Below are 27,065 nucleotides of genomic sequence, written 5' to 3'. Positions count from 1 at the left end.
CGTCTTTGGCAGAAAGAGCATCATTCTGCCTATCGCAGAAGACAGTCAGAACTGCTTGAGTCTGTGTGTGTCCTATGCTTCCTTTCTCGTGGCCATCATGATCTGCCCACTGTTGCCAAGCTACCTCAGGTTCCCCTTCCCCCACCTCTTTTTCCTCTTCCACATGCAAATTTTACTGAAGCTTCAGACTACCACCCACCTCCACAACTCCCTGCACTCACTTCCTTGCCAGGCACTGGTCCAGAGCCAAATCGATGTTGGTGTGGTTCTCATCAGTGCTGCCCATCAAATATATCTCTTCCCCCCTACCACCTTCCTGGCACGTGATGGAAGCACAGTTCATGTGTGGACCCTTGGTGGGTGGGAAAGTTCATGTGATTAGTTCTGGCCAAAAATTTATAAATCACTCTAGGCTGAGCATTTCATTGATACTATGAGACCTTCCAGCACCTCTCTTTTCCCTCTGGTACAATGATCAACAATGTTCAAAATGGATGGACTTGCAGTCGACATGTAGAATAAGCAGGAAATAAACTTTGTTGTAGCCACTGATATTTTGGGGTTGCTTGTTACTGCAGCATGGACCCTAATTTATCCTGACTGATGCATTTAGCAAAGCTTAAAGGGAGGTAAAAGAGAAGTATGCACAGCATGGGTTGCTCTTAACTGGTTCTCCCTGTTCACCTGTCTCTACTCACAGGCCACACAGGCTTCCCTGTTCCTCAGATTAAAATGCTCATTAACCTCACCTTCTGGCTGTTGAGTTTATTTTTTGAGGAGGTAGAGAATTTAGTTCCTGAAGCGTATATCATAGTATACCCTAAGACTTACCATTGATCACTGGTGGACTCTGTCTGTTCGTCATCAATTAAAATGAAAAAAGACCTGCAGGTCTGGTGACTGGAGGTGTTGGAGGGAGAGTACAGGGCCGTGCTATTCTCTTTATTTCTTGTGCAGGTCAGGCACAGAGTAGAGAGAATTCGGGAATTTGATGGAAACCACAGTAGCAAGGGAAGCATGCAGACCGCCCCCCCGCCACTGCCACCACCCAGGAAAAGAAAGAGGTTGAAAGGAAACTATGCCAGGCTGCCCAGGGCCCAGGGTGTCTGTTCTGAGGGCACTCACACCGGAGGCTCCTTGTTTTGCCCATGCTCAGCCCTGCTGGAACTTTTGCCTTAGGCCAGTGATTGGGTTAAGGCGTAGCTCCCACCAGCCAAAGATGGAACTCCAACCTAGCACCAGGGGTGCAGCAGGGGAGGTGGGTGCCCGCCGATTAAAACTGGACCTTCAAATGCATGTTTCACAGAAACGTTATCGTAACCTGGTTAAACACTGCCGGAGTTTCTCTATAACCACAGTTAGAGCATCTAAGTCTTCAGCTGGCTTATCAGTGACATGGGCTCTTATGGGCGAGCCTCAGAACCCATCACCCAACAGAGAGCATTGTTTCTATGGAAACATGCGATCTGTGACCCAAATACCCAGGTTAAAATGTTGCTGATTTATTTAACTCGATGTGTGAGTCAGTTGGGGATTGCCAATATTAGATAAAAATTGAAGTTCTTTTTTTAAACTTGTGGATTTTTTCCATCCTGCCTATCCATTCCAGTCAGCAGGCATAATGGAGGACCCTCTATTCTAAAGTGTCTGTGTTTAGATGGAAACTTCTGTTATGGCAGGATCAGCCCAGAGGAAGATGGAAATCCTTTTCCAGCCATTGTTCATTTGCTTTTCCTTTTATTTCTTGAAACCCTGCAGGGCGAGCCCTGCTGAGACTTACAGACAAAAAGCTTGAGCGAATGGGGATTGCCCAGGAGAACCTCCGGCAGCACATCTTACAACAGGTGCTCCAGCTGAAGGTGCGAGAAGAAGTCAGAAATCTACAGTTACTCACACAAGGTATCCTGCTGCTGCCTAGTGGGTGGATGGAAGGGGAGATGGGAGGAAAGGAACCCTTACCGTCGTGAGAGAAGGGAGCCAGGGAAAAACTGGCTTGTTTTGTTTTGGTTTTTTGCAGAATTTTCTTTCATTAAAAAAAAAAAGGTATATAGATTTAAAGGCCACTTCCCTCCTAAAACTTCTCTTTTTCTTAGCTCACTAGGGGGAAGGATGTACAGATAAGTAATGGATAAGCAAACAGAATTATCTGAGCTAATTTCAAGGTCATCGCATACAGCTATATAGGTTGTGCACTGCACAACCCCCAGAGTACCAGTTACATAGACCAGTATACGATTGCACCACCTAGAGTTGTACAGTGTGCAGCCTGCACAACTCTACAGTGCAGCCCCAGCTATTTTAGTCTGACTACCGATTTTGAGGGGGCCTTGGAATTTGAGTGATTCCATAGTTCATATGGCCATGGTATAAGTGGGATTTTTTGTTGCGTTTTGCTTTACTTCACTTTTCACTGAGAGAAAAACATTTTAGAGGTATGTGTCTGTCTGTGTGTGTGTATATATATATATATATATATATATATATATATGTATATATAAATGCATACATATATATGTTTACACACTCTAGAAATTTTGAGAACCCTGTTTATCATCTTAAAAATAGAATCAAAAAAAAAAAAATAGAATCGTTTTTTAAATAGACTATAGGGAATTTAAAACTGCAGTATTACAACCATATAATTCTAAACAAGAATCATTAATAATTTCAATATGTTGAAATCACTTAAAAGCCCTATAACTGGAAGTAACAGAATAAAGCTGGATCTTGAAGAAAACCTTAAGTTACACTATAAGTTATATGTCTAGGTAAGATTTGGTTGCTGTCAACCTCCATTAACTATAACCCGTATTTGTTTTATTTTAATGCCCATTGTACACCATTTTAAATGAAAGGATGATAAAATATATATTTTTGAGAGACTTGGGTATTTTTCAATCTGCAGACTATTGTTAATTGCGTGCATACTGATATTGGAGAAATCTGGATCAGCCAAATTTCATGTTATTGCATTTAGATTAACCCATTAATAGTCTATTTGCCTGGAGGAAGTAATGTACTGCCTGAAAGATGACTGTTCTAGAAGGATAAATATAGACTTCGTGTGATATGAAAATATATTGTTTATTTGATATGCATTGTTTGCATTGGTCTCCAGAGACTTCCAATGGTAAATTTAAAGATACAGGTACACTGAGTGACTTAAATGTGAATCTGACGTACTGATATACTTTTAAGTTCTTTTAAGAAGTAAACAGAGATTCAAAGGTTTATCACAAGAATGTCCATTGCGGTGCTATTTATAAAACTGAAAAATTAGAAACAACCTAGATGTTCAGCAATATGGAGAGAATCAGATAATTCTATTTGAATTCAGAAGATACAATATAATATAGTCATTGGAATTATATCTTCAAGGAATATATGACAACATGGGAAAGTACTCAAGAAGTAATAGGAAGTAGGGGGGAAAGGCCATGTATAAAATGTTATTTATAATATGAGCCCAATTTTGTAAAAAGAACATATTTTTATATGCACACAGAAAAGGGGATGCAAATGGTTTTGCCAGTATTTTGATAATGGTTCTCTTTGGGTGGTGAGATTGTGGGTGATTTTAACTGTTTCCTTTATATTTTTCTAAATTTTCCAAATCTTCTACTATAAATCCATATTACGGTTATAATCAGAAAATGCATTCACATTTTTTAAGCTTCAGTCACAAGCGTCGTTCTGCCCTGTTCTATTTAACGTCTGGGGTTTCTTCAGCTCTTTTGTTTTCCTCCCGTGGTGATATATAGAATGAGACCTGAACTCATCCCATGCACCTTGGACTTTTTTTTTTCCCTCTGCTACTGTCAGCCTGCAGTGTGTTTGCTTTGCAAAATCATTTTCTACAGCTTTCATTGCCCTAGATTCATAATATATAAGATTTTTCCTGAGATAGTACTCAACTCTATTAAGCTAAATATATGTTTGTGTTCTGGGAAGATAATGCTAAGTTCAGCCTTTTCAATTCAGTTGTTGTCATTTTCTTTAGCTTTGAAAAGCTGTGCCTTTAGAATTCTTTCATTCCATTCCCTTTAGAAGAGATCACATTCTCTAGCTCTTGGATATTTTGTCTGCACTCATACTACCTTTTTTTATTGCTTGTCCTTTCCATGTTAATGTTCAAACTCATTTCATGTCAGACAGCTTTTGAAAGTCTATTGCCTTATTGAAGTGATGGTTTCTTTTTAAAAAAAGTGAAACAAAAATTGACAAGTCGTTTTTGTGACTGATAATAGAAGTTCTAAAGACAGCTGGAGTGGCCTTAAAATATTTTGGGTCTAAGTTTGCTATTATAAGAATTGTAACTCCATTCCACCCAAGTGAACTGAACTGAATGGCTTCACATACATATCATATGGCAATGTACCAGGGGGGGTGACATGTGATTCGGTATTGAATATTTGATTCCTCATCTCGGAAGATATTAATCAGTGGAAATAATATGCTAAATAAGTACAAACAAGTGTCTTAGAATGTTACTTAGTTTTCAGAAATCCGTGAACTTTCCCCTTAAAGAGTGTAACTCACCCCTCCAGTCTCTAGAGGTACATTTTCTTTCCCAGCTCACATGGGACGGTGACTCTGGTGTAATGCAATTAAATTTTATTTGTTTTTAAGAAATATTTTCCAACTAACACATTTAAATGAGGGTTGTTGCCTTCAAAGTAGCCAGTTTTTGAGGAAAGGGACTTATTTCACAAATGGCTGTATTTCTTACGTGTTTCCTTCTTACTTTTGGAGGCAATTTCAAAGCTTTAACTGAATCGCAAAAGTTTAGGAAGAACCTAAGCGTCCATCATTAGGAGACCAGCTAAATGAGTTATGGTACATCCAGGCACTGGAGTATAGTTGGAAGTTATAAACGCAAGAATGAAGAATAGTAATATGGAAGGATCTCTGAGATGCCAGGTGAAGTGGAAAAAACAAGGTGCAGAACAAGGTAGAGAGTATACTTCATTTGCGAATGAGAGAGGGAGAAATAGTAATGTATATCTGCATGTGCTTTGTTTACATAAGAAAATGCTGATGCACAAGAAGCTAATACAAACTCTACCTATGGGACAGGGAAGAAGATGGATAGAGGACATATGCTTTTTAAGTCACTTTGTGTCTTGAAATATGTGTGTGTTAACTATTTAAAAGAGTAAAATGTTTTAAAAGAAATAAGGAGAAAGAATGAATTTTAGCATCAGACAGGCCTGAATTTTAAATCTCGGCCCCAACACTTACTGCTGTGTTATTTCAGGGAAGTTACTTAATCTGTCTGTGTTCCAGTTTCCTCATCTCTGAAAAGTGAGATCAGCAAATCTACTCACCTCATAGGGATGCTGTAAGAGTTAAACGAGCTCAAATATATACATCACTCAGTGCAGTGTGACAGTAAGTACAGAACATAGTTAGCTATCAGTAATAGAAGCCACAAAATTAAATCAACCTCATTAATTTATATGAAAGCTTTATTTTTATAATATCGTTTATTGAGCAATAATTCACAGAATATACAGTTTCCTCAAAGTGTAATTTCAGTGATTTTTAGTATTGTCACAGAGTTGTGCAACCGTCACCACAATTAATTTTAAAACATTTTCATCACCCCCAAAAAGAAACCCGGTACCCATTAACTGTCATTCCCCATTTCCTCCCAAGGCCCCCCCAACTACCAGCCCTTAGAAACCACTAATCTACTTTCTGTCTATTCGCCTATTCTAGACATTTCCTATGAATGGAATCATTCGATATGTGGTATTTTGCAATTGGCTACTTTCACTTAGAATAATGGTTCTAAGGTTTACTCATGTTGTAAGCATGTGTCAGTATTTCATTTCTTTTTATTGCCAAATTGTATTTCATCATATGAACGTACCACATTTTTCATCAGTTGGACATTTGTTTCTGAATCTTGGTTATTATTAATAATGCTATTTTAAATGTACGTTTTTGTGTGGACCTGTTTTCATTTCTCTTGGTTATATACCTGGGCGTGGAATTACTGAGTCATATGGTAACTCCCAGTGTAAGTTACAGGAGCTGCCAGACAGTTTTCCACAGCAGCTATACCATTTTATATTCCCACAAGCAGTGTATGAGGGTCTCAATTTCTCCACATCCTTGTCAACACTTGTTATTGTCTGTCTTTTTTATTTTAACCATTCTAATATGTGTAAAGTGGTATGTCGCTGTGATTCTGATTTTCATTTCCCTGATGGCTAATGATATTTAACACCTTTTCAAGTGCTTATTGACCATTGTGTATCTTTTGTGAGTAAACATCTATTCAGATCCTTTACTCATTTTTTAATTGGGTTATTTGTTTTTTCCAATCTTTATCTTGGACACACCATGTTTCTCCATGCTTGATTACCGACTTTATTTACAAGATCTAAAGCTAAATATCGGACTGCCATTTCCAAAGAGGAACCCCATCCTCAAAGGATGAAGTCTTATTTATCCCCACCAGAGGCGTTCAGAAGAACCTACCACAAACTTGGAAATCAACTCCAAAATGAAACAAATGAACTCTGAAGATCTCCTCTCAAGGAAACAACATTCTTTTGGTTGTAGAAATTATACACACATCAAATCAGTTACCTCAGTTTGTAATCAGACCTCCAAATTAGATACACCCATCTGAAAGCTCATTCTACTGCGTTTCTAGAAGAAATAAGCTAATAGATAATTAAGGCTAATTTTCCAACTTTTAATTGATGTTTTAAAACTTGTCTTAAGCTTTTCATTCTACACCAGTCATTGTCACTCAGTTGCCAGGAGCCCAATGACAGTAATACGGCCAAGATAGTCACAAATGGACTAGGAGAGCTCTAGCCAGCCACTGTGAGTTTTCTGAACACAGGGAAGGTGAAGTCTCTGCCCTCCTTTTTGTTGCTCTCCTCCTTCTGGATACCGACCAAAGACAAAAACTATAAGGTGTTTAAAAAATGTATATGGTGGATTCATAATAAATACATCAGTTTATAGGCACTATCAATGAATCATGACAAAAATTCCTGAAACAGCTCATTACCCAAAGCCAGAACTGTCGTTCAGCTAAAATGCCGACCTCTGATTTCCTTGCCTTTATTCACAGTGGCCCTGTAACTACCTGACATTTGCAAGCAACATAATCAGTGTTTAGCCCTGCTTTACTGTTGTTCCCTTTGGTGCCTTTGAGGTAGTTCTTCCTTCATTCAGCCTTTTGGTCTTCTGTGTCCTGTCTGTGGAGTGGCCAGGATGTCCATCTGGTGGTCTTACTTGCTTGCACATTCCTGCAGGAGACTCAGCCGTGTCAGGGTACCTCCAGCTGTCTTTTGGGAAATGCAGTACAGAGCTGGAAACGTCATTATTATACTTTCCTTCTGCTTAGTTCATGAGAGACAGGGGAAAAAGGTGCCTTATGTAACACACAGAAGTGGTGCAAATTATTTTGGCGTCTGTCAAATTAATCCATAATCAAGCATATGCGGGGCATCCTTACCTCTTTAATACTGGATATTTCTAGGAAGAAAAACACCCAGGGATACTGAAAGCTATTTCTCATATAGCTAATGAGTATAAAATGTTTACTGCATGCAAAGCAGTGCACTAATTGTCACATCAACTCCTGACATTTACCCTACCATAATCAGTACTGTTGTTAGCCTCAATTTACATATGGGGGAACTGAGGATGGAGAATTTAATTAACAGACCCAATATCAGACAACTAGTAAAAAAGCATAGTACAGGTCTGTCTGACTTCACAGCAAACTTTTATCCATTAAAATTCATCACCTCTGATCTGTCAAATGAGTAATTCCTATTTCATAGCAATGATGTGATGATTACATGAGATTTTATGTGGAAACTATATAGCATAGTTCATGGCATACTCTGTGAAAGTGGGTTGGCAGACTTATTCTATAAAAAGCTAGATAGTAAGTATTTTGGCCTTTGTAGGTCATAGAGTGTCTGTTGTAACCACCCCATCATGGGAGAACAACCACAGACAATCTTAAATGAATTGGCATAGTAGTGTACCAATAAAACTTTATTTACAAACACAATTTCTAGTCTATAGTTTGTGGACCCTTGCTTCACAGGGTCAAAAATGTAAACTTTTGTCATCATCGTCAAGATTATTGTTTTATTCTTAGTATCTTCCCTTTTGAGCTGTATACTCTTCCCTCAACCCCAGGGACACTATAGTATGGAACCACTCCTGGGGTGTCGTTTTCGGTGTCTTTCTTGGCTACAAATGCATGGATAGTGTAAAAATGTAATAGTAACTCTGAGGGTTGGGTAAATGTAAGCAGTAGAAAACAATGTTCCAACTGGAGGATAAGGCAAACGAAGATAGTAAATGCTGCCATCTTCAAAGGCCTTTTTTAATTAGTGCCTACAAAATGAAAAAAAGAAGAGTATGATTGTTTACCAAGGCCAGTTATAGCTCATTAAACATTAGTGTTTCCCGAAGGGCTTTTTCCACATTGTACAAATATATGTGTCAAATTTTAGTTGAGAATTACATGACCAGATGGACTTTCCCAAAGCTCCACGACACAAATTAGGAACACTATTTTCTAATCCAAGAAGGCTTTTCAGAACCATGTGTACAGATTGAGTATTTTAGTCCAGTCACCCTCACAATGATACTTTAGCAACTGAAGTAGGCCATCTGAATTGAAATAGGCCATCTGGTCCACCACCTTGCTTAAAGAAGGAAGTCTTTGTAGAACACAGCAATAGACTCTTTGAGAAAGTTTCCAATCTCACTTTACAGTTTTGGGCACCAAGACCCAAAGAAGGTTAGAGGATAGTCTGTGGTTACACAGCTAGTCAGTGGCATAACTGAAGCTAGATCCCAGTCTCTTAATTCCCAGGATGATATTCTTTTTTCTCATTGTTTTTATTAAGGTAAAATTTACATACAGTAAAATTCACTATTTTCAGTGTACAGTTCTGCAGGTTTTAACAAATGCATACAGTTGTATAATCACCACCACGGTCAAGATATAACAGTTCCATAACTCCAAAAAATACTCTCCCTGGTACCCCTTTGCTGTCAACCCCTCTCATTACCTCCAGCCTCTGGAAGCCACCGATATGTTTTCTGTTCCTTTAGTTTTGCCTTTTCCAGAATGTCATATAAAGGGAATCATGAAGTCTGGCTGCTTTCACTTGCTATGATGCATTGAGACTTACCGAAGCTGAGGGTGTGTGTCACTTGTTCATTCATGCTCACTGTTTAGTATTGAATTGGTTTGATATACCACAGTTTATCCATTCCCCAGTTGAAGGACATCTGGGTTGTTTCCAATTTTGGCAACTACTAATAACACTACTAGAAGCATTCACATACAGGTTTTGTATAAACATCAGTTTTCATTCATTAGCTAAGTACCTAGAAGTGGGACTGCTGGGATGAATCATAAGTATACATTAAACTTCATAAGAAACTGCCAGGCCAGTATTCTTAGGATAATAAAAATAGAATAACAGCATTAGAGACTGGCTTTAATACATATAAAAATACTGGAGATTTTCTGAAAATCACTGCATCCTTGCAGATGTCCTACCTAGCACTTCTTAGAGCCACCATTATTTTAAGAGGGCCCTGCTTTCCTGGGAGTTTCTAATAAATTGTCTCAAGGTAAGTTTAGGTCAAGTGTGTTTACAGTTCAGTCATTAATTCAATTAAAAAATTCTAGCATCAATGTACAGGCAGTAGGATATGGTTTTCCCCAATTGTCATTGAGGAACGCTTCCTTTGTCTCTTTTCTGAGGAAGAAAATCTAATAATATTTGCAGCTCCTGGGAGAGAAAACATGAGCCAGTCAGATTCCCTCTTATGCGTTCATGAGGTATGTTTGATGGCCCTTTCTAGTATCTCTCAAATTACACTATTTAATTTCCAGGCTCCTCCACATCTTTTATTCAGCTGTGCCACTGGTGTTACAAATCTGATGCTCACATATCAGTTCTCTTCATACTCGGCTTTTCTGCTTCATCATTGGATAGCCTTAAGCTTTTCCTCCTTGGTGTTCATCTCTTCCATGAGCGTGTTAATGACTCTCTTGGTTCTCCCCTTCTGTTTCTAGTGGCTCCTCCTTGGGCAGGTGGCTTGCCACCTTCCTCTACCACTCCCCAAATGTTGATGCCCCCTGGGGATGGGTCCTCTCAGCTCTTCTCATTTTGCATGCTCTGTGAAGAGTCTCACCCACTCCCATCGCTTTAACCATCCCCTACTTCAAAGTTACTTTCAAATACATCTTAGACCTCTATGAAGCTTAAAAGATGTGAACCTCTGAATATTCCACTGACATGTCAAATTTAAAATATCCAAAGTCAACCCCATCGTCTTTCTCACCATCTCCCCAGCCAATTCTTCTCCCTGTGTTACTTCTCAAGGTTATTAATGCCTTCCTCACACCATCACCTAAGTGAAGAAGGCTTAGAGTCACCCCTTTCCCCAGCCTACTCATGTGTAATCAGTGACCAAACCCTCTGAATTCTGCTTGTAAAATGGCTTTCCAGTCATTCCCTATCTCATCCCCATCCTTGCCACTGTGTTAAATCATCCCTCTTTGGCTCCTTCCCAGGCCGTTAGAATAACCTACTAGTTATTATTTGATCTCTAGTCTCTGCTCTGCCCCATTCACTCTCCTTTAATTAACTTCCCACTTCTATTGCCAGAGTTCATTTAAATATATTTCTGATAACGTTATTTCCCTCCTAAAAGCATTTGATGGCTCCCAGTTGCCTACGGAATAAAATCCAAACGCTTTAGCATTCCATAGAAATCCATTCTAAGGCATTTCATAGATGTATTAACTTTGGGCAAGTTACTTGTCGGAGATTAAGATTCCTTAGTTGTAAAAATGGGGATAGGATCTATTTCACAGAGCTGTTATGAGTATGGTATAATAAAACTGATGAAAGGACCAAGCCGTGGTGAGATATGACCTCTTCTGAGAAGCCTTACCTTATCTCTCAGGCAGAATCAATCATTCCCTCTTCTTCATCCCTAAGCACTTTGTTCACACTAATAGTCTATTCATTACACAGTTCCCGTTGAGTATCTGTTTGTTCTTCCATCCAGTGATCAACAGGCTCTGTGGTAGGCACTAGGGATAAAAAGGAACACCCTATCTAGCAGTAGGGCTAGGATATCAGTGCCGTGGTAGAGATGCATAGATGTAGAGTGGTGGCACAGAACTGGAACTTAACCTCATCTGGGAATGGGGAGAGACTGGGAAGGAAAACTTGCCGAAGGTGTAGCTCATGAACTAGATCTTGCGGGATAAAAGTTTTGACAGATGGACATGAGCTGGCATGAGGCAGGAGGAGAAGCTTGTCCAAGAGCATGGGGGCATGCAGTTTCTTTGTCTCCCCTGCAGATCATGGGCAACCACAGCTGTCTTCTGATTTTGCTGTGCTCTCCTACCTCCTAGTACAGTGTCCCACAGAGAGTGGATCCTCTGTTTAAATGTATTTTGCTGATTTAAATGTAATTGTTGCCCTTTTCTCTTATTTACCAGCTCTATTTCATTTTCAACGTCATCTTCTCAAAACAGTGCATGCAGTATAATTTTTAAATGGATTTGTAATAAACGAGAGGGGCTACAAAGCCATTTTGCATTATCCATGAGCAAAATTGCCAAAAGTATCTTTTATTCCTTTGTGATCTTTTTGTATTGACTAGTAAAAACAATGGCAGTGGCTCTTAAATGTGTAAAGCTTTGGCAAGGGCTCTTAAATATATAAGCCACCCCACCTACCTTAAGTTGTTTGGCCTAATATTTTGAAGTCTTCAATGTTCTCCTGAGTGACACTGTCAAGTGACTGTAGAATGAACCTTTTCTCCTAAAACGCAGTTAATTGCCCAGGGGCTCATGATGGGTGAGGACGTTGGATTCATAATTTTATAGGATTGTGTGCAAATTATTCTTCTGTCACTGGGGTCTTTCACTGACACTTTTTCACTCAGCGTTATTTGATTATGTCCTTTCCCAGTTGCCTCCAAGACAGCATTTCTTCAACCTGCTACCTTCTTGGGCTTTATCCGCAATACATTTCCATGTCTTCACACCCTGTTACACAAATTTTACGGCTAGGAATATTTCTAATTTTATCAGGTCTTTGAGCCTTCAGAAAAATTCTCCTTGGTATGAGCTTTATATTTAAAGACTTAGGTCTTTAAATATAAAGCTCTTAAACACAGACTTCTTTGGGGGAGTATTAAGCTCACACATCAGTTCATTAGTAGGAGTTAGCATTGTGACAGGTACACCCTAGCTAGCATCCATTCCTATTTCATTTTCATTCTGGAGTCCATTGTGGCCAGTTCATTCAAGAAGGTGTTTTGTTTGAAATGAGGCTTGAAGTGGACCCTTGCCTTTAATCTGTTGCAGTCTTCATGGCTGAGAAATAATCTGCTTATTCCAAGTACCGCGATGGTCCCTCTAACTAGCGTATGGTAGAAGTGTTCACACATCTTTCTAATTTGGACATGCTCTATCAGGAATTATCCTTGTCATTACTTCTTCACAACTCAATGTTTTATGGCATCTGTTGCATGGTGAAGAGTTCCCATAAGGGAACCACAAAGACTCCAAATGCTTCATGTCTGCCTCTGCAGAAATCACCAACCTTGAAATTCTTTACCATTGATGCCTTTTCATTAAATGTACTAAATGAAATTAAAAATGTATTTGAGGGAATTCCCTGGCGGTCCAGTGGTTAGGACTCCACGATTTCACTGCCGAGGGCCTAGGTTCAATCCCTGGTTGAGGAACTAAGATCCCACAAGCCATGTGGCACAGCCAAAAAATATGTATATATTTGATGTTTCTTGTTTGGACAATTTAAGATGGCCATGAAATTGCATTGTTATGTCACCTTGTGGTTTGACTGTGGATTTGGAGAATCTTCAATGACTGATATTGCACTGAAGAAATGATATATGGGTTTTCCACAACTGACATTGGTTCATTTCTTTGGGGTATGTTTAGACCCTGAAATCTTGGCTCTATGGTATTCAAATCTCCTATGGGCCTTTACAAAGGCCGTTGTAGTAAGACAATGGCATGTGGACCTGATGAGAGAAAATCAAAGCCATTTTCAAGGATGCAGTGAGCTGTTTTGGCTTTTCTAAGAAGAAATAGAGAAATGTGCCATCTATGTGCTTTAGAATTTCTGTCCTTAAGATTGTACATCTACTTTCTGTGTGGCTTTTTTCTTTGGGGCCACTAATTCTCGGTGCCTGGAGTAAAGTCCTACATAGTGTAGATGTTCAAGGTTCTGCTTGCATCCAAGTTTCTACATGCCAATTCTAGAAGGCATCGCATACATACACTGTACTATGAATGGCCCAGCCAAGAATTAAAATCTTCAGTTCATCTCTGAAATAACCCCTCCATTCTTCATATCCCTTTTTTGTTTCTTTATCCCTTTATAGTAGCGATAATCATTCAGTAATTCATCTAAAAATTGTTTATTGAGATTTTACCAGGTACCCAGCAGTATATGCTATGTGTTAGGGATACAGGGATGAATGTGACATTCCTTGACTTTGAAGTCAAGTGAAAGAGACATGAGGAGTAACAGAGGTAAATGTGGAATTCTAGAATCATGTAGGAAGGTCACCTGATTTAGGAGGAATGTTTTTTTAAGGAACCTCCATACTGTTCTCCATAGTGGCTGTATCAATTTACATTCCCACCAACAGTGCAAGAGGGTTCCCTTTTCTCCACACCCTCTCCAGCATTTATTGTTTGTAGATTTTTTGATGATGGCCATTCTGACGGTGTGAGGTGGTATATCATTATAGTTTTGATTTGCATTTCTCTAATGATTAGTGATGTTGAGCATCCTTTCATGTATAGCTGATTCACTTTGTTATACAGCAGAAACTAACGCAACATTGTAAAGCAACTATACTCCAATAAAGATGTTAAAAAAAAAAAAAGGAATGTATCAGGAAAGTTTCCAAGAGTAAGTGACCTCTGAATTAAGCTAGGTGCTATAGTTAGCAGGGTGTGTTTATTTTCTCTTTAATCATAGAGCAAATATAAAATTGCCAAGATGATAAAAGCTTTGGAGAGGTATACCATGCCATTAAAGTATATTTACTAACAAATCATAGATTTACTACTGAGTGCCTGCCATGTGTCCATCTTTACTGGATGTTTGTGAAATTCAGTAAGCAAGACAGACCTGGTTCTCACATACATGGATTTTGTGTTTTAATGGGGAAGGCACTCATCAAAGAAAGAATCATAGTAACATGATGAGTGATGTGAAAGGGGATGTTAATTACACTTTGGGACCTGAGGAAGCAGAGGGAATTCCCTGACTCTGAGGGATCAGGAAAACCTCCCTCAGGAAGCTGAGATCTAAAAGAGGAAGACGCATTAACTAGGGCAAGTGGGGCTTGGGAAGATGTCCCGGTGGGAGGGAACAGCCTGTTCTCAGGTCAAGGTTGAGAAAGAAGCTTGGTGCGTTCCAGGAACATGAAGATGGCTGGTATGATTAGAGGGTGGGGAGTGAATAAGAAGGGAAGCAAGCCAGCAGGAAGTGAGGCTGGAAAGGGACCCAGTGGTGATATGAATGCCTTGTTTGTTTGCTCTCCTTAAGGGATTTAGAGACAGTGGGGAGATACTGAAGAGTTTGGGACCAGACACTATCCTGATCAGATTTTTGTATCAAAAGAAGAGAAGATGCACTGGAGAAGGAAAAACAGGGGGCCAGACCTCCAGTCAGGAAGTTGCTGCATTAATCTGTGCAGAAGATGATGACAGCCTGAGTGAGGGTGGTGGCAGTTGGGGATGGAGAGAAGTCAACTCAAGAGCCCAGGCAACCTAGGATGGTAGATCGAGACCCAGTGAATGAGAGGGTTGTAAAGTAGCATCCTTCCCTCCTCTGCACCACAGTCTGCCCCCTCAAATCCATGACCCGCCCCCGCAGCAGAATTTTCGGGGCATGCTTCTTCAAAATGTAGATTTCTGGACCTTACCTTGGAACTGTCAAGTTAGGCTCTCGAGCCAGGCGTCAGTATTTTAAACAGCTTCATCCCCAGATGACTCTTACGCTTATGAAAGCTTGAGGGCCATGGCCCAGCACTGTGTAGATTCAGCACACCCAGTGCACCAGGTACTCAGCCCTCTTGTAGCATCAGAGTAAAACTCCCTTTGGGCTTAATGAGTTTGCTTGTCATAACCGTGTCAACTCAGAGGGAGGCTTCGGCCCTTGGAGTGCATGAGGGTATCTCATCTTAAAGCCGAAAATGGAATGGAGCCCATCTGACACTCTCACCTAACCTTGCAGGTGAGGTCCTCAAGATCTAAGAAAGTGGCCCTTTATCTGCAGTTCTCAGGAGACAGCACCACTGAAATCCCACATCTACAATTCCCCAGGTGAAATGAAACAAGTTTTCCTGGGCAGTCAATCCCACAGGGCAACAAAGAAGGTACTTTACACAGAGCCTCCACTATTTCCTGCACGTAGCAGGTATCAGGGCAAAGCTGTCGTGGCAGGACCTCCAGTAAAGCTAGAAGAGGGGAGGAGAGACAGAAAAGTACCTGCTTCAGCTCCACCAAGAACAGTTTAGGTATTCATATTGGAAATCATGGAGGTTTCATCGTTTGGCAGCCAGTTTCAAAATCATTAATACCTAATATTAGTGTTAGATACTGTTTTTATTTCTGTACAGAGGCACAGGTTACCAATTTATCACAAAGGGGAACCTTGGAGCTAATATTGATTGTGCACGTATTTGCACATTTGGCATTTTAAATTCCATATTTAGTCCATACAGTAATTTTGCAAGGTAAAGATCATGAACCCCATTCTACAGATAAAGAAACTGAGGCCCAGAGAGCTGCAGTGCCACACAATTAAAAAGTGGGTGCACAGGGTTCTTCAGAGAAACATAACCAATAGGAGATAGATATATAATATTGTATAGGAGGTACATATATAAGCAGGGGCAGAGAGGGAGGGGGAGAGAGAGATGGATTGACTGCCTGATTGACTGACTGATTGATTATAAGGAATTGGCTCACATGATTATGGGGGCTAAGAAGTCCCAAGATTTGCAGCCAACAAGCTGGAGACCCAGGAGAGCCAATAATATAGTTCCAATCTAAAAACTGGCAGGCTGAAAACCCAAGAACAAGTGTTTCAGTTCAAGTCCAAAAGCAGGGAAAAAACCCAATGTCCCAGATCAAGGCAGTCAGGCAGGAGAGGTTCCCTTTTACTTGAGGGAGGATCAGCCTTTTTGTTCTGTGCAAGCCTTTGACTGATTGGTTGAGGCCCACCCACACTGGAGAGAGCAATCTGCTTTATTCGTCTACCTATTCAAATGTTAATCTCATCCAAAAAACACACTCAGAATAACATTTGACAAATATCTGAGCACCCCATGGCTCAGTCAAGTTAACACATAAAATTAATCACCACAGTGGGTAAGATAACTAGTTGTCTTCAAAACCAATGCCCCTTCTTTCCAGCCTACCTGCCTGCTGTGAAGTATCTCTTCTTTCAAAGATGCAATTTTTTCTTGTATAAAAAACTCTTGATGCCAATTCATTTTTAAATGTTAACACTTGAGACTGTTCAAATAAAAGATTTCTCTTAATAGCTTGCTTCTGACACATAGTTATCACTGCCCATCCCCCATTTTCCATTAGTTGGGGCTGCTAGGAATGGGAGGTGTGTGGTATTGCTGGGCCGCCTCCTGCGTACCTGAGATTTGGAGGCACTAAGAAATCAAATTTGTTTATCTCCCAACTTGACATCATAATGAAGCAGAGATGCCAGCCCAGCATTTCCTGATGCCCCCAAATATCCTGAGTAATCTTAATCTTGTTAGATCAATGACGTGAAATTTCGCTAGTTGCCATTTTAATTGATTTAATTGAAATTGATTTGGCATAAATGAGCGCACAGAAAATTATTAACAGTGACCTCCAAGGTTTCAAGTGTCTGCTATGTAAGATGTGATGGGGCTTTGATTTACACATCTGAAGGCTCACTCTTTCCAAGCTACGCCAGAGAAGTGAAACGGATGTTTAGCACTAAAAACCATTAAACGTTGATGAGGGTAGTAAACAGAGAGTCTGAAAACATATTAGAAGCATTTGACTATACTTTTCAGTTCATCCCTTTCCTATCACGTTGGTTGGTTGTCATGAATCGTGTTTACTATAAACTACATATGTGGATATTTATTCTTCTAAGTATTGGGAAATTTGATTTTTGTTATTTGTGTCCCTAAAATTCAGACCACACCATGGAAGGGAGGAAGAGATGAAATAATAGTAGAATAAATTTCATTGACTTAAAATTATTTTGTATTTTTTTAAAATTAATTGATCCTCTCCTGAGGCTTGGATATTTGTTTTGTTACACAAAGAGTTTTACTATAATAATTTTGATCTAGCAGGATTTGACATATATTTAGGCGTAAATAAATGGCCTGTAATTTTCTTTCTAGTTCTGAAATTTTAGATATACATTAGCTTTTCTGCTTCCTCTCTCCCTTTCCCTCTTTTTTTCTCCCCAACTCCTCCCCACTACCCACTTACTTTTTCACTGGAGACTCCTCTCTGCCCACAGAAGAACTGTTAGAAATTTATTAATTAAAGACCAGTTTCTGCTTCTTTGTCAGGGACAATCATTTTTAGAGATGATTTTCTGGTTTAATTAAATGAACATGTCACTCAGTCAAATGAATTCATTTATATTTATTTATCTCGTTCTTCAGGCTAGAATTTCGTAGCAGGGTCTTGGGCTCATCACATTTGTTCACAGAATGAACTGAAAAATGTCTCTTACGTCTGTTTAAAAGGCTCACGAATAATTACTCCTCCCCGTAGAATCTGTATAAACAAAGCCAGGACTAGCAAATGTGCAAATAGTTGTTTTCTCTTGTCGAGGTCATCGAGGGATCCATATTTGAGTATGTCTGTGCACACACATGTGTCTGTGTGTGCTAGGGCAGGAAAGTGAGGAATACCCATCACCACAGTCCCTTCAGACCTTAAGAAAGTGCCAGAGGTAATGTTTTAACCACCTGTGTGTCTTTACTTGCCTTTTCAAAATGCTAATGGATGGTGCAAGGTGTAAATGCTACCCAATCTTTCCCATCAGATTTTTGGACAGATTACCTACTGAGTATAGACTGTGTCTAACATTATAATAGGTGCTTTAGGGTATGAAAATGGAATGAACATACTTATTCATTCACTCATTCAACAACTTTTGTTGAGTACCTACTATGTGCTGACACATAGTATTAGGTACTATTAGGCTAGGTATTAGGACTCAGTGATAAACAGTGCAATCCTTGGAACTGGACAAGTAGGGCAGCTGCAAAAGACTCACCAGAGTCTTTTTGGCATGAGCGAATCATGTTCCCTTTCCAGAAGGCTGACGCACTGGTTCTTAAGAGTTCTAATCCGCTTTTCTAGAACACCTGAAAGGGGTAAATGCCACCTTGAATTCTTCCAGGAAGAAACACGTGCAGTTAAAGCAGTTCTCCACCTCACTGAGAGGACAGAAAAGGACGGTGATGCCCACCTGACCTCCGTAGACTTTTATTTAGACTTTCTGGTGATCTCACAACCACAGATATGAACTCCTTAATCACCCGTCCTTTGTGGCAAAATGCTCTGTGCTAAAAAACCGTGTCCCTCATAACACACGTTGCCATTTTCACTTCTGTAGTACAAACAGGCTTTGACTGCACCTGGGGTTTTTGGGGTTTTGCTTTTTATCTTAAATGGTCTGGAGACAAAACTGGGTTTAAAGGGCTTGAACGATGAGTTTCCAACAGCTTAACGAGTTACTCCATAGTGGAATAGTCACAATTTTAATCTTTAAGTCATCCTTTTGTTTTCTTCTCTGCAGCGTAATAAGAGCTGAAATTATGACGGTTTGGCAGTTTTTACTGTGAGAGACAGTTGCACTGGGACCCAACTGGTCCCTTGAGTTAACCCAGCACTGGGGTTAAGAATTGCCAGTACTTGAGTTTCCTCATCCTTAAAATAGTTCCTGGTAGATACGAAGTGCCGTGACAGTAAAGATAATTGAAATAATTATTACTTAGACTCTTGGGAGCCTGTCCTATTCAAGCCCTGGGCTTAGAAAGAAAAGACTGGGAAAGAGTTGACTTCTTTGTCCCTTGATACAGGTGTGGGAAGTGTTGACTGTGGTGGAAATCCCACTGCCCAGGTGGAGAGGAAAAGGTGATTGGGTGTCTCCAAAGGTAGGAGAGTGGCTTCAGCTTAGGAACTCCTTCCCAGACCTTATAAGGGCAGCTCATAAAGTATTCGATTGGATATACATTCACTGAGCATATTAGTATATGCTAGGTACTGTACTAGGCCCAAGACAGTGTCTGCCTTCAAGGATCCTTCAGCCCAATGAATATTCCAAAATATATCATTCATTATGTTTCTTATGTATCAGCTCTGTTCTAAGCACTCCATTTACACTGTCATTGTATCCTTCCAACAACTGTATGAGACGGGAGCTATTATTATCCCTGTTCAGCAGATAAAATAACTGAGGCACAGAGAATTGAAGAGACTTAAACCAGGTCACACAATTTAAGAAGTGACAGAGCAAGGGTTTGAACCCAGGCTCTCTCCAAAGCCCTGCTCTTAGACACCATGCTAAGTGTGTAGCTATAACTGTGGCTACCCTGTGAATATATTTCGTCATTCTTTTGTGCCAAGTTCCATGCCAGGTACTAGAGTTACAGTTGGGAACAGCGTAGAAATGGTCCCTGCCCTAGGTGATTTTTAGAACCTGGTGGGGAAGTAAATGTGAGGAAAGAAAGAAGCCTGCATATAAATATAGTCTCATCTCATTTAATGCCACCCCCTAAGGCACTGATTCATTATAACTACTTCTTTCTTAAATGTTTCCTTTAAAAAGATTGTTTAGACCTATAACTATCCATATAGTATTACTAACCTATATTATATCCCTTCTCTGAGCACTTCCCCACTCTGTCATCCAGTGGGCTGCTACAGCACGCCTTCGTGTACACGTAGCCCGTTAACATGGGACTACTACTCTGGAATATTTTCAACCAATCAGCAATCTTTCTTCATATTCTAAGGTAATTGTGCTCCCTTGGTTATAGTTATTCTGCTTTGGCCTCTCTTCTTGCCATTTATTTTATCATCTGGTGACCAGTTTTGACTATAATGGCAGAAAGAAAAGGCATGCAAGGGAGAGTGTTGGAACTGAAGCAAAAAAAAAAAAAAGTACATCATCACAGGTGTAAAACTTCAAGTTCTAGAGAGACTCACATTTGTTTTCAAGGTTTCAGATTTGCTTTCTGTAGGGACTCAAATTTGCTTTCAAAGAAGCAAAGGCTAAAGATTAGCAGGAAATTAGGAATTATCTGGACCTAATGAAAGCCAGTAGGAATATCACAAAGTTGGCCACTGGTTGTTGGAAACAGTCTACGGCAAAAGTTACATGAGACTTCGTTAGATTTGGAAGAGTGGCTGCCATTGTCCAGTGCCAGAGAGGCATCTCCAAAGGAGCTGTACTGCACTGCCCCCTGCAGCATTGTTCAGTTAGCACATCCCTCTCTGGGGTCCTATCCACCGGAAATGAGGGGGGGGTGTGTGTGTGTGTACTGTAAAGTTGTGTCAAGGGTAATGAAGGAAAAATTGAAAATGTAAAGAGAGGCTCTAAGTTAGACTGGGACGTAACAGTGACATTTAAGTGGTGACAAGATGGAGAAATTAGGGTTGGTAGGTAAAGAGTAGAGGAAGAACAAGCAGGCTGATGGAAAAGCATGTGCTAAACTCTGGAGCACAAAAGACGTTAGCATTACGTGGGAACTGAACACAGACCACAGGTTGGACCTCAAGGGAAAGTCACGTGGCCTGGACACAGCAAGGGCCAGATCTTGCAGGGCCTCAGAGCCACAGTCAGGATTTGGAATAGAGTCTCAATAAGTGTAATGAGAAGCCATTAAAGGATTTTAAGCAGAGAAGTGATGAGGTCTCATTTACATTTTTGAAAGATCATGCAGGCAGCTGTGTGGAAAATGGATTGGACGAGGGCAGGGATGGAACTGGGAAGGTCAGTGACTTTTGCAGAAATCCTGGTGAGAACAGGTGATGGTTACAACTAGGGTGGTGGCCACTGAACAGGGACAACAGGGTGGCTCTGTTTGCAGGTAGGATCAACAGGCCTTGCTGATGGATTGGGTGTGGCCAAGGGGAAATCCAGGGTGAGTCCAGGCTGCTGACCTGAGCTGCTACACAGGTGGAGGAGCCTGCAAGGGGGAGTGTGAGGCAGAGGCTGGACTGGGAAGTGAAGAGGTCAGTTTGGAACACGTTAAGTTTGAGGTGCCTTTGAAACCTGGAAGAAAGTGGTCTGGTGTCTGAGTATGGAGCTCCAGTGAAAGCTCGGCACAGAACATGCAGGTTTAGGAATCATGAGAGTATGTGTATCAAATGTGCTGAAGGGGTGGTGCAGTCACCTGACCAGGAAGCAGTCCTGACCTTTACTTACAGTAGGTCTTGTCTTATGTCAAATAAGAGAGCTGCAGGGGACTTCCCTGGGGGCACAGTGATTAAGAATCCGCCTGCCAATGCAGGGAACATGGGTTCGAGTCCTGGTCCAGGAAGATCCCACATGCCGCAGAGCAACTAAGCCCACGTGCCACAACTACAGAGCCTTTGCTCTAGAGTCCGCAAGCCACAGCTACTGAGCCCGTGTGCCACAACTACTGAAGCCCGCGCACCTAGAGCCCATGCTCCACAACAAGAGAAGCCACCATAATGAGAAGCCTGCGCACTGCAACAAGCCCCCGTGCAGCAATGAAGACCCAACACAGCCCAAAATAAATAAATAAATAAATAAATTTATTTTAAAAAAAAAAAAAGCTGCAGGGATAGGCTCCAAGTGTCCTGGGTGTGCTTCCCTCACTGGGTTGCCCATCCCGGGTCTCTTTTGATGAAGGTTGTTCAAATGAATATCAGAAAAGGCTTTGAGAGGGACAAGAGGCTGTACTGAGGAGAGAGATCACGAAGCGACATTGTGAGGCTGTACACCACGCCCTGTCCTCTGCCAGCTCCCCGCTCCCAGCATTACTTTTGTTGATACTAGGATAAACTATCACAAAGTGACCCAAAGAACGAACCTCAGAGTCAAAGAGTCTAGGTTGTGATCCCAGCTCTGTCCCTCCCCACCTATGAGGCAAATGTCACATCCTCTCTGAGAGTAAGTTTTCTCTGCTATCGAATGAGAACAGAAACACCTAGCTCACAGAGTGGCTGTAGGATTCAAAGAGAGATTTTTGCAAAGATTTGTCATGGATCTGAATAAATGGTAGACAGGAAGCGGATCCATATCTAAGAACACATTCTTTCCAGAGATTAGTAAAAGGATGAAGTATGTGTTTTATAAGGCTATTCCAATCAGCCAAACACTGAATTTCTGTTAAAAATTCTGTAGTCATCTCAAGCCAGCGAGATGAGCAAGAGGGCATTGTATAAGATATATAGCTTTATCACTGCCATTAAATTGCTTCTGACAGAGGCCAGTTTCTTTGTCAACCAGAATGACAGTCATTAGTGTACCAATACCTGAAGACAGGTTTTCATTGTGAACAAGTCTGGAGGATGGTATAGAAGCTTCTATAGATAGCTGTGCGTTTGGGTCCTTTTGATGATTTCACTTGATCAGGATATATAACTTGTTAAAGAATCATTCCTAATGTTTCGAGGTTCTTTATGAGTACATAAGGAGGACATTTTATAAAACAGAGTTTTTGCCTCTACAGTAAGTACCCTACATACGAACCTTCAAGTTGCGAACTTTCAAAGATGTGAACGTGTGTTCGCATGTCCAGTCACGTAAGTTAGTTCACGTGTCTGGCATACATTGTCACGTGCTTGCATCCTCTACAAGTGGTTGTGCTTTTGTGTACTTTACAGTACTATATAGAGTATGGTAGTACGGTATCTTTATTTCAAGCCCAGGATGTACAGAAGCAAGCGTACAAGCAGTGGTGATGTAGCTGGTATTACTGTACTTTTCAAGGTACTGTACTGTAAGATTAAAAATGTTTTCTTTATTTTTTTGTTTGTTTTTATGTATTATTTGTGTGAAAAGTCTTATAAACCTATTACAGTATGGTACTATATAGCCAGTTGTGTTAGTTGGGTACCTAGGCTAACTTTGTTGGACTTACGAACAAATTGGACTTACGAACGTGCTCTCAGAATGGAACTCGTTTGTATGTAGGGGACTTACTGTATTATTGTGGGACTAGAAGAATCCCTACCACAACTACCAGCAAATTGTCCATTCTCTACCATTGTTATACCCTTGCTTCCATTATTAATGGAATGGAATGTGTTTTAATGTTCTTGTGTTTTAATGTTCTACTGAGAAATAGTCATGGTCATTACCTAGGTCAGCATGTGTATCCGCTAAGCATCTCCTGCGTGCCCAGCACTGTTTGGACTCAGAACGAAGACTCTTCCTTGTTTTTCATTGACTCTGCAATTGGAGAACAGTACAAGAGTATTTATGATTTGATACTCATTAGAATCGTACATAATTAAGTGCTCTAGAACAGCTCTGTCCAGTAGAACTTTCTGAAATGATGGAAATATTCTAGCTCTGCACTGCGCAGTGCAGTAGCCACTGACCACCTGTGGCTATTGAACGCTTGAAATGTGGTTAGTGTGACTCAAGGGTTGAGTTTCTAATTTCATTTTAATTTACATTTAAGCAACCATATGTGGCTACTGGCTACCATATTGAACGGTGCAGCTCCAGTATTTCTAAGGAGAGATGGCTGTGGGCTCCAAGAACTCAGGAAGGAGGTAGGACTGCAGCCTGATCTTAGAAGTAGGGAGGAAACTGGAGGACCACTCCATCTAGAGTAACAGCATGAACAGAGGCTTTGAGGAAGGGGAAAGTGTGTGCTTTGTGAACATTACAGAGGGAAGAGCACTGAGGGAAATTAGATGAGTGAGACTTTCTGAAAGTGTCAGGGAAGAAGTTTCTAGAGTCTAGACCATTCCTCTATTTCACAAGTTTGGTATGAGTATTTTACCTGCATTAAACCTCCCATATTTGGAATAGGGTTGCATAGTATTGATTTTGTTATGCTTTTTAATGAATAAATGAATTCCATAGAGTTATACCATATAGTGTACCAGGTGTTCATCGAAACTGTCAATACACATCCGATGAGAATCTAAAGATAATTAAGAAGCGATTACATAGCAGAGGTTAAAGGAACCCACAAGGGTTGTTTAGTCACCCAGAGGCTAACAACAGCAGAAGCCAGAGGGAGCAAAGTGAGGGACTGTATCCACAGAGTCTGTGGAGAGCCGGAGCCATGGGAGAGGGGTTAGCTGCCCGGAGACACAGCAGCAGAGAGGTGTAGGCTGTGAAGAACCATCCAATCCAAGCAGGGAGAGAACGAGAGAATAGTGAAACCTCTTGCCTGCTGCCTCCTGCTGGTGCCTCTCACTAGATAAAAGCAGCCAGAAGCAAGATGGCATGAGATCACAGGTAACGCAGTCTACAGGAGTCAGCCTCCCATCAGAGCTGGACAGAAAAAGACGAGAATGGATCATGGAGAAGGGGCAGGGAAAGGAGGTAGAAATAAACAACTCTCTTTTTCTTAATGTATAATAAAGTAGTGTCTTAGTTAGTGCTGCTAAAACAAAAATACCATAGGCTGGGTGACATAAACAACAGAAATTTATTTCTCACAATTCTGGAGGCTGGGAAGTCCAAGACCGAGGTGCTAGCTGATTCAGTTCCTGGTGAGAACTCTCCTCCTGGTTTGTAGACAGTTGCTTCCTTGCTGTGTCCTTGCGTGATTGGGGGTGGGGGGTAGTGGCAGTGTAGCTGGGAGAGAGAAGGAGAAAGCAAGCTCTCTTGTGTCTCATGTTATAAGGGAACTAATCCCATTCCTGAGGGCTCCACCCTCATGACCTAATTTCCTCCCAAAGGCCCCACTTCCTAATACCTTCACATTGGGGATTAGAGCTTCAGCATATGACTTTGGGGACAATACAAATATTTAGTCCATAGCAAATGGTAAAGTGGGAACTATATAAATATCTAATATGTTGGTTAAATTATGAAAAAACCATACAATTGAATGTGGTGCAGCATTGAAATTATATGCAATGACAAGAGAAAATTCTCACTAGACATTAAGCGAAGAATATGAAAATAGCATATACAGGAAGTTTAAAATGTTATTTTTAGTGTATATTCAGTAAACATACGAATGTGTGTTATTCATACTTACAGGGAAAAAAAAGAAAACTGGAAAGAAATACACCAATATTTTAACAGTGGTATCTCTGGATGGTGGTTTGAGGGTGCTTTTTATTTTCTTCTTTGCACTCGCCTCGGTTTTCCAAATTTTCTAAAGCGACATAATTACTGCATTTTTCTGATCTGGAACAATGTTCTGTTGTTCTTGAGATATCTGCAGGGGGCTACACTGAGCAGAGAGCAGTATGTGATCATGTCCTTTTTATCAGTCATTCACTAACTCTGCAGTTAACTTGAGTCTCACTATATACAGTACCCATTTCTGCAGTGATGACAGGGACCTGAGTTACATTTCTTAGTGCATTAAAAATGGGATGAGTTAATAAAATGCTCTTCTTTTAAAACATGCCACTGAGAAACCCTTAGGTCCTGGAGAATGGCCTGATTTCCTATTAATCTTTTTATTGCCTCAGTTATTTCCTCAAACATGGTTAGTTAATTCAGGTCCCCACCTTTCCCCATTGTCTATTACATTTGGCCTCTGTTAAGTATGAATCTTCGGTGGCACTTCCTTATTAAATTGACAGTTGCATAATGCTTTATTGGCATCTGTAAGAGTGAAGCATATTTCTTAGGAACCACGGAGACAGTAGCCATTTCTTTTTTCGGAACCACCTGAGCAGAGCCAGTATTTTGTGCTCTTATAATCTTCATCTTAAAAACAGCAATTCATCTGTTTCATTGTTTTATTCTTTCCTGATAAGAAAACACTCCCCACTACTGTCCTCCTGATCTATAATCATCTGACCTTGATGGACTCTTGTAAATTGAATCATCACCAGTGATCTGATGACTTCTCATATTAGTTATCATTTCAGGAAATCCACTCCCTCTCCCTGGCTTGCTTTTTAACCTCCAGCTGCTACCCAATTATTAGTTCTTCGGATGGCTGCTTCAGCAGCTTTGCTCTAGTACTTGCTTGTAGTAGATATTAATAATAATAAGCAGTTCGTAAATGTGCACACAGTGTTGAATGCACATAAGGATTATTGTTCATAACCCGAATTGTAGTCAGTTTTGCCATTAAGTGATTTAGGATTCTTGTGGATTCAAAGAACAGAAAGCTGGGGACTTCTTGGTGGTGCAGTGAATAAGACTTCGCGCTCCCAACGCAGGGGGCCCAGGTTCGATCCCTGGTCAGGGAACTAGATCCCACATGCATGCCACAACTAAGGATCCCATGTGCCACAACTAAGGAGCTGGCAAGCCAACAACTAAGGAGCCTTGGAGCCGCAAGTAAGGAGCCCACCTGCCGCAACTAAGACCCGGCACAACCAAATAAAAAAAAAAAAGAACAGAAAGCTGAAGTTGGCTTCTGCGAAACAACAGGGCTTGGTGGGGTGTTCCTGATATGCATAGGGAAGAAGTCTTTGACAGGGCTTCAGAGCAAAAAGGCAGCAGGACCTCTCGTTTCTCCTTTTCTAGCTACTTCATTTTCTATACAGTATCTCTACAACTCAAGCCACAGAATGGCAGGTGTTGTCTCACCCCTTTTGAGTTCACTGACTGTGGCCAGAGCCCTCAGAACTCTCCCAAGTGCTCTCAATTTCTCACCTTTCTGCTCCCAATTATTTTCTGCCCCTTCCCAACCCAATTCCTTATTCTCTGGACAGGAACTCTCATTGGCCCGGCTTCGATCCAGTCAACAACAGCCAGCAGCAGGGCTGTAATGTGTCTCCCTCACTGTCCAGAGATATCCCTTGGGGTCATTGTGAGGCAGACAGACACCCTAAA

At 40.7% G+C, this 27,065-nt stretch overlaps 1 protein-coding gene across 2 annotated transcripts in view; it reads left to right on the top strand.

Annotated features, from left to right (window-relative positions):
• The window catches only part of SAMD12 (sterile alpha motif domain containing 12), a 442,714-nt gene that overhangs the window by 245,290 nt on the left and 170,359 nt on the right, over positions 1-27,065 (top strand). Inside the window, exons 4-5 of one of the 2 annotated variants that reach the window (XM_061171423.1) lie at positions 1,759-1,899; positions 6,390-6,479. In XM_061171423.1, coding sequence (XP_061027406.1) covers positions 1,759-1,899; positions 6,390-6,448 — 200 coding nt within the window. In that variant the 3' untranslated portion in view covers positions 6,449-6,479. Of the gene's footprint in view, positions 1-1,758; positions 1,900-6,389; positions 6,480-27,065 lie in introns of those variants that run through there. The other variant, XM_061171424.1, reaches the window with a different exon arrangement.

This window comes from Eubalaena glacialis, chromosome 17 (genome assembly GCF_028564815.1).
Source record: "Eubalaena glacialis isolate mEubGla1 chromosome 17, mEubGla1.1.hap2.+ XY, whole genome shotgun sequence".
Classification (NCBI taxonomy): Eukaryota; Metazoa; Chordata; class Mammalia; order Artiodactyla; family Balaenidae; genus Eubalaena; species Eubalaena glacialis.
This window is presented reverse-complemented; position numbering and strand designations above follow the sequence as displayed.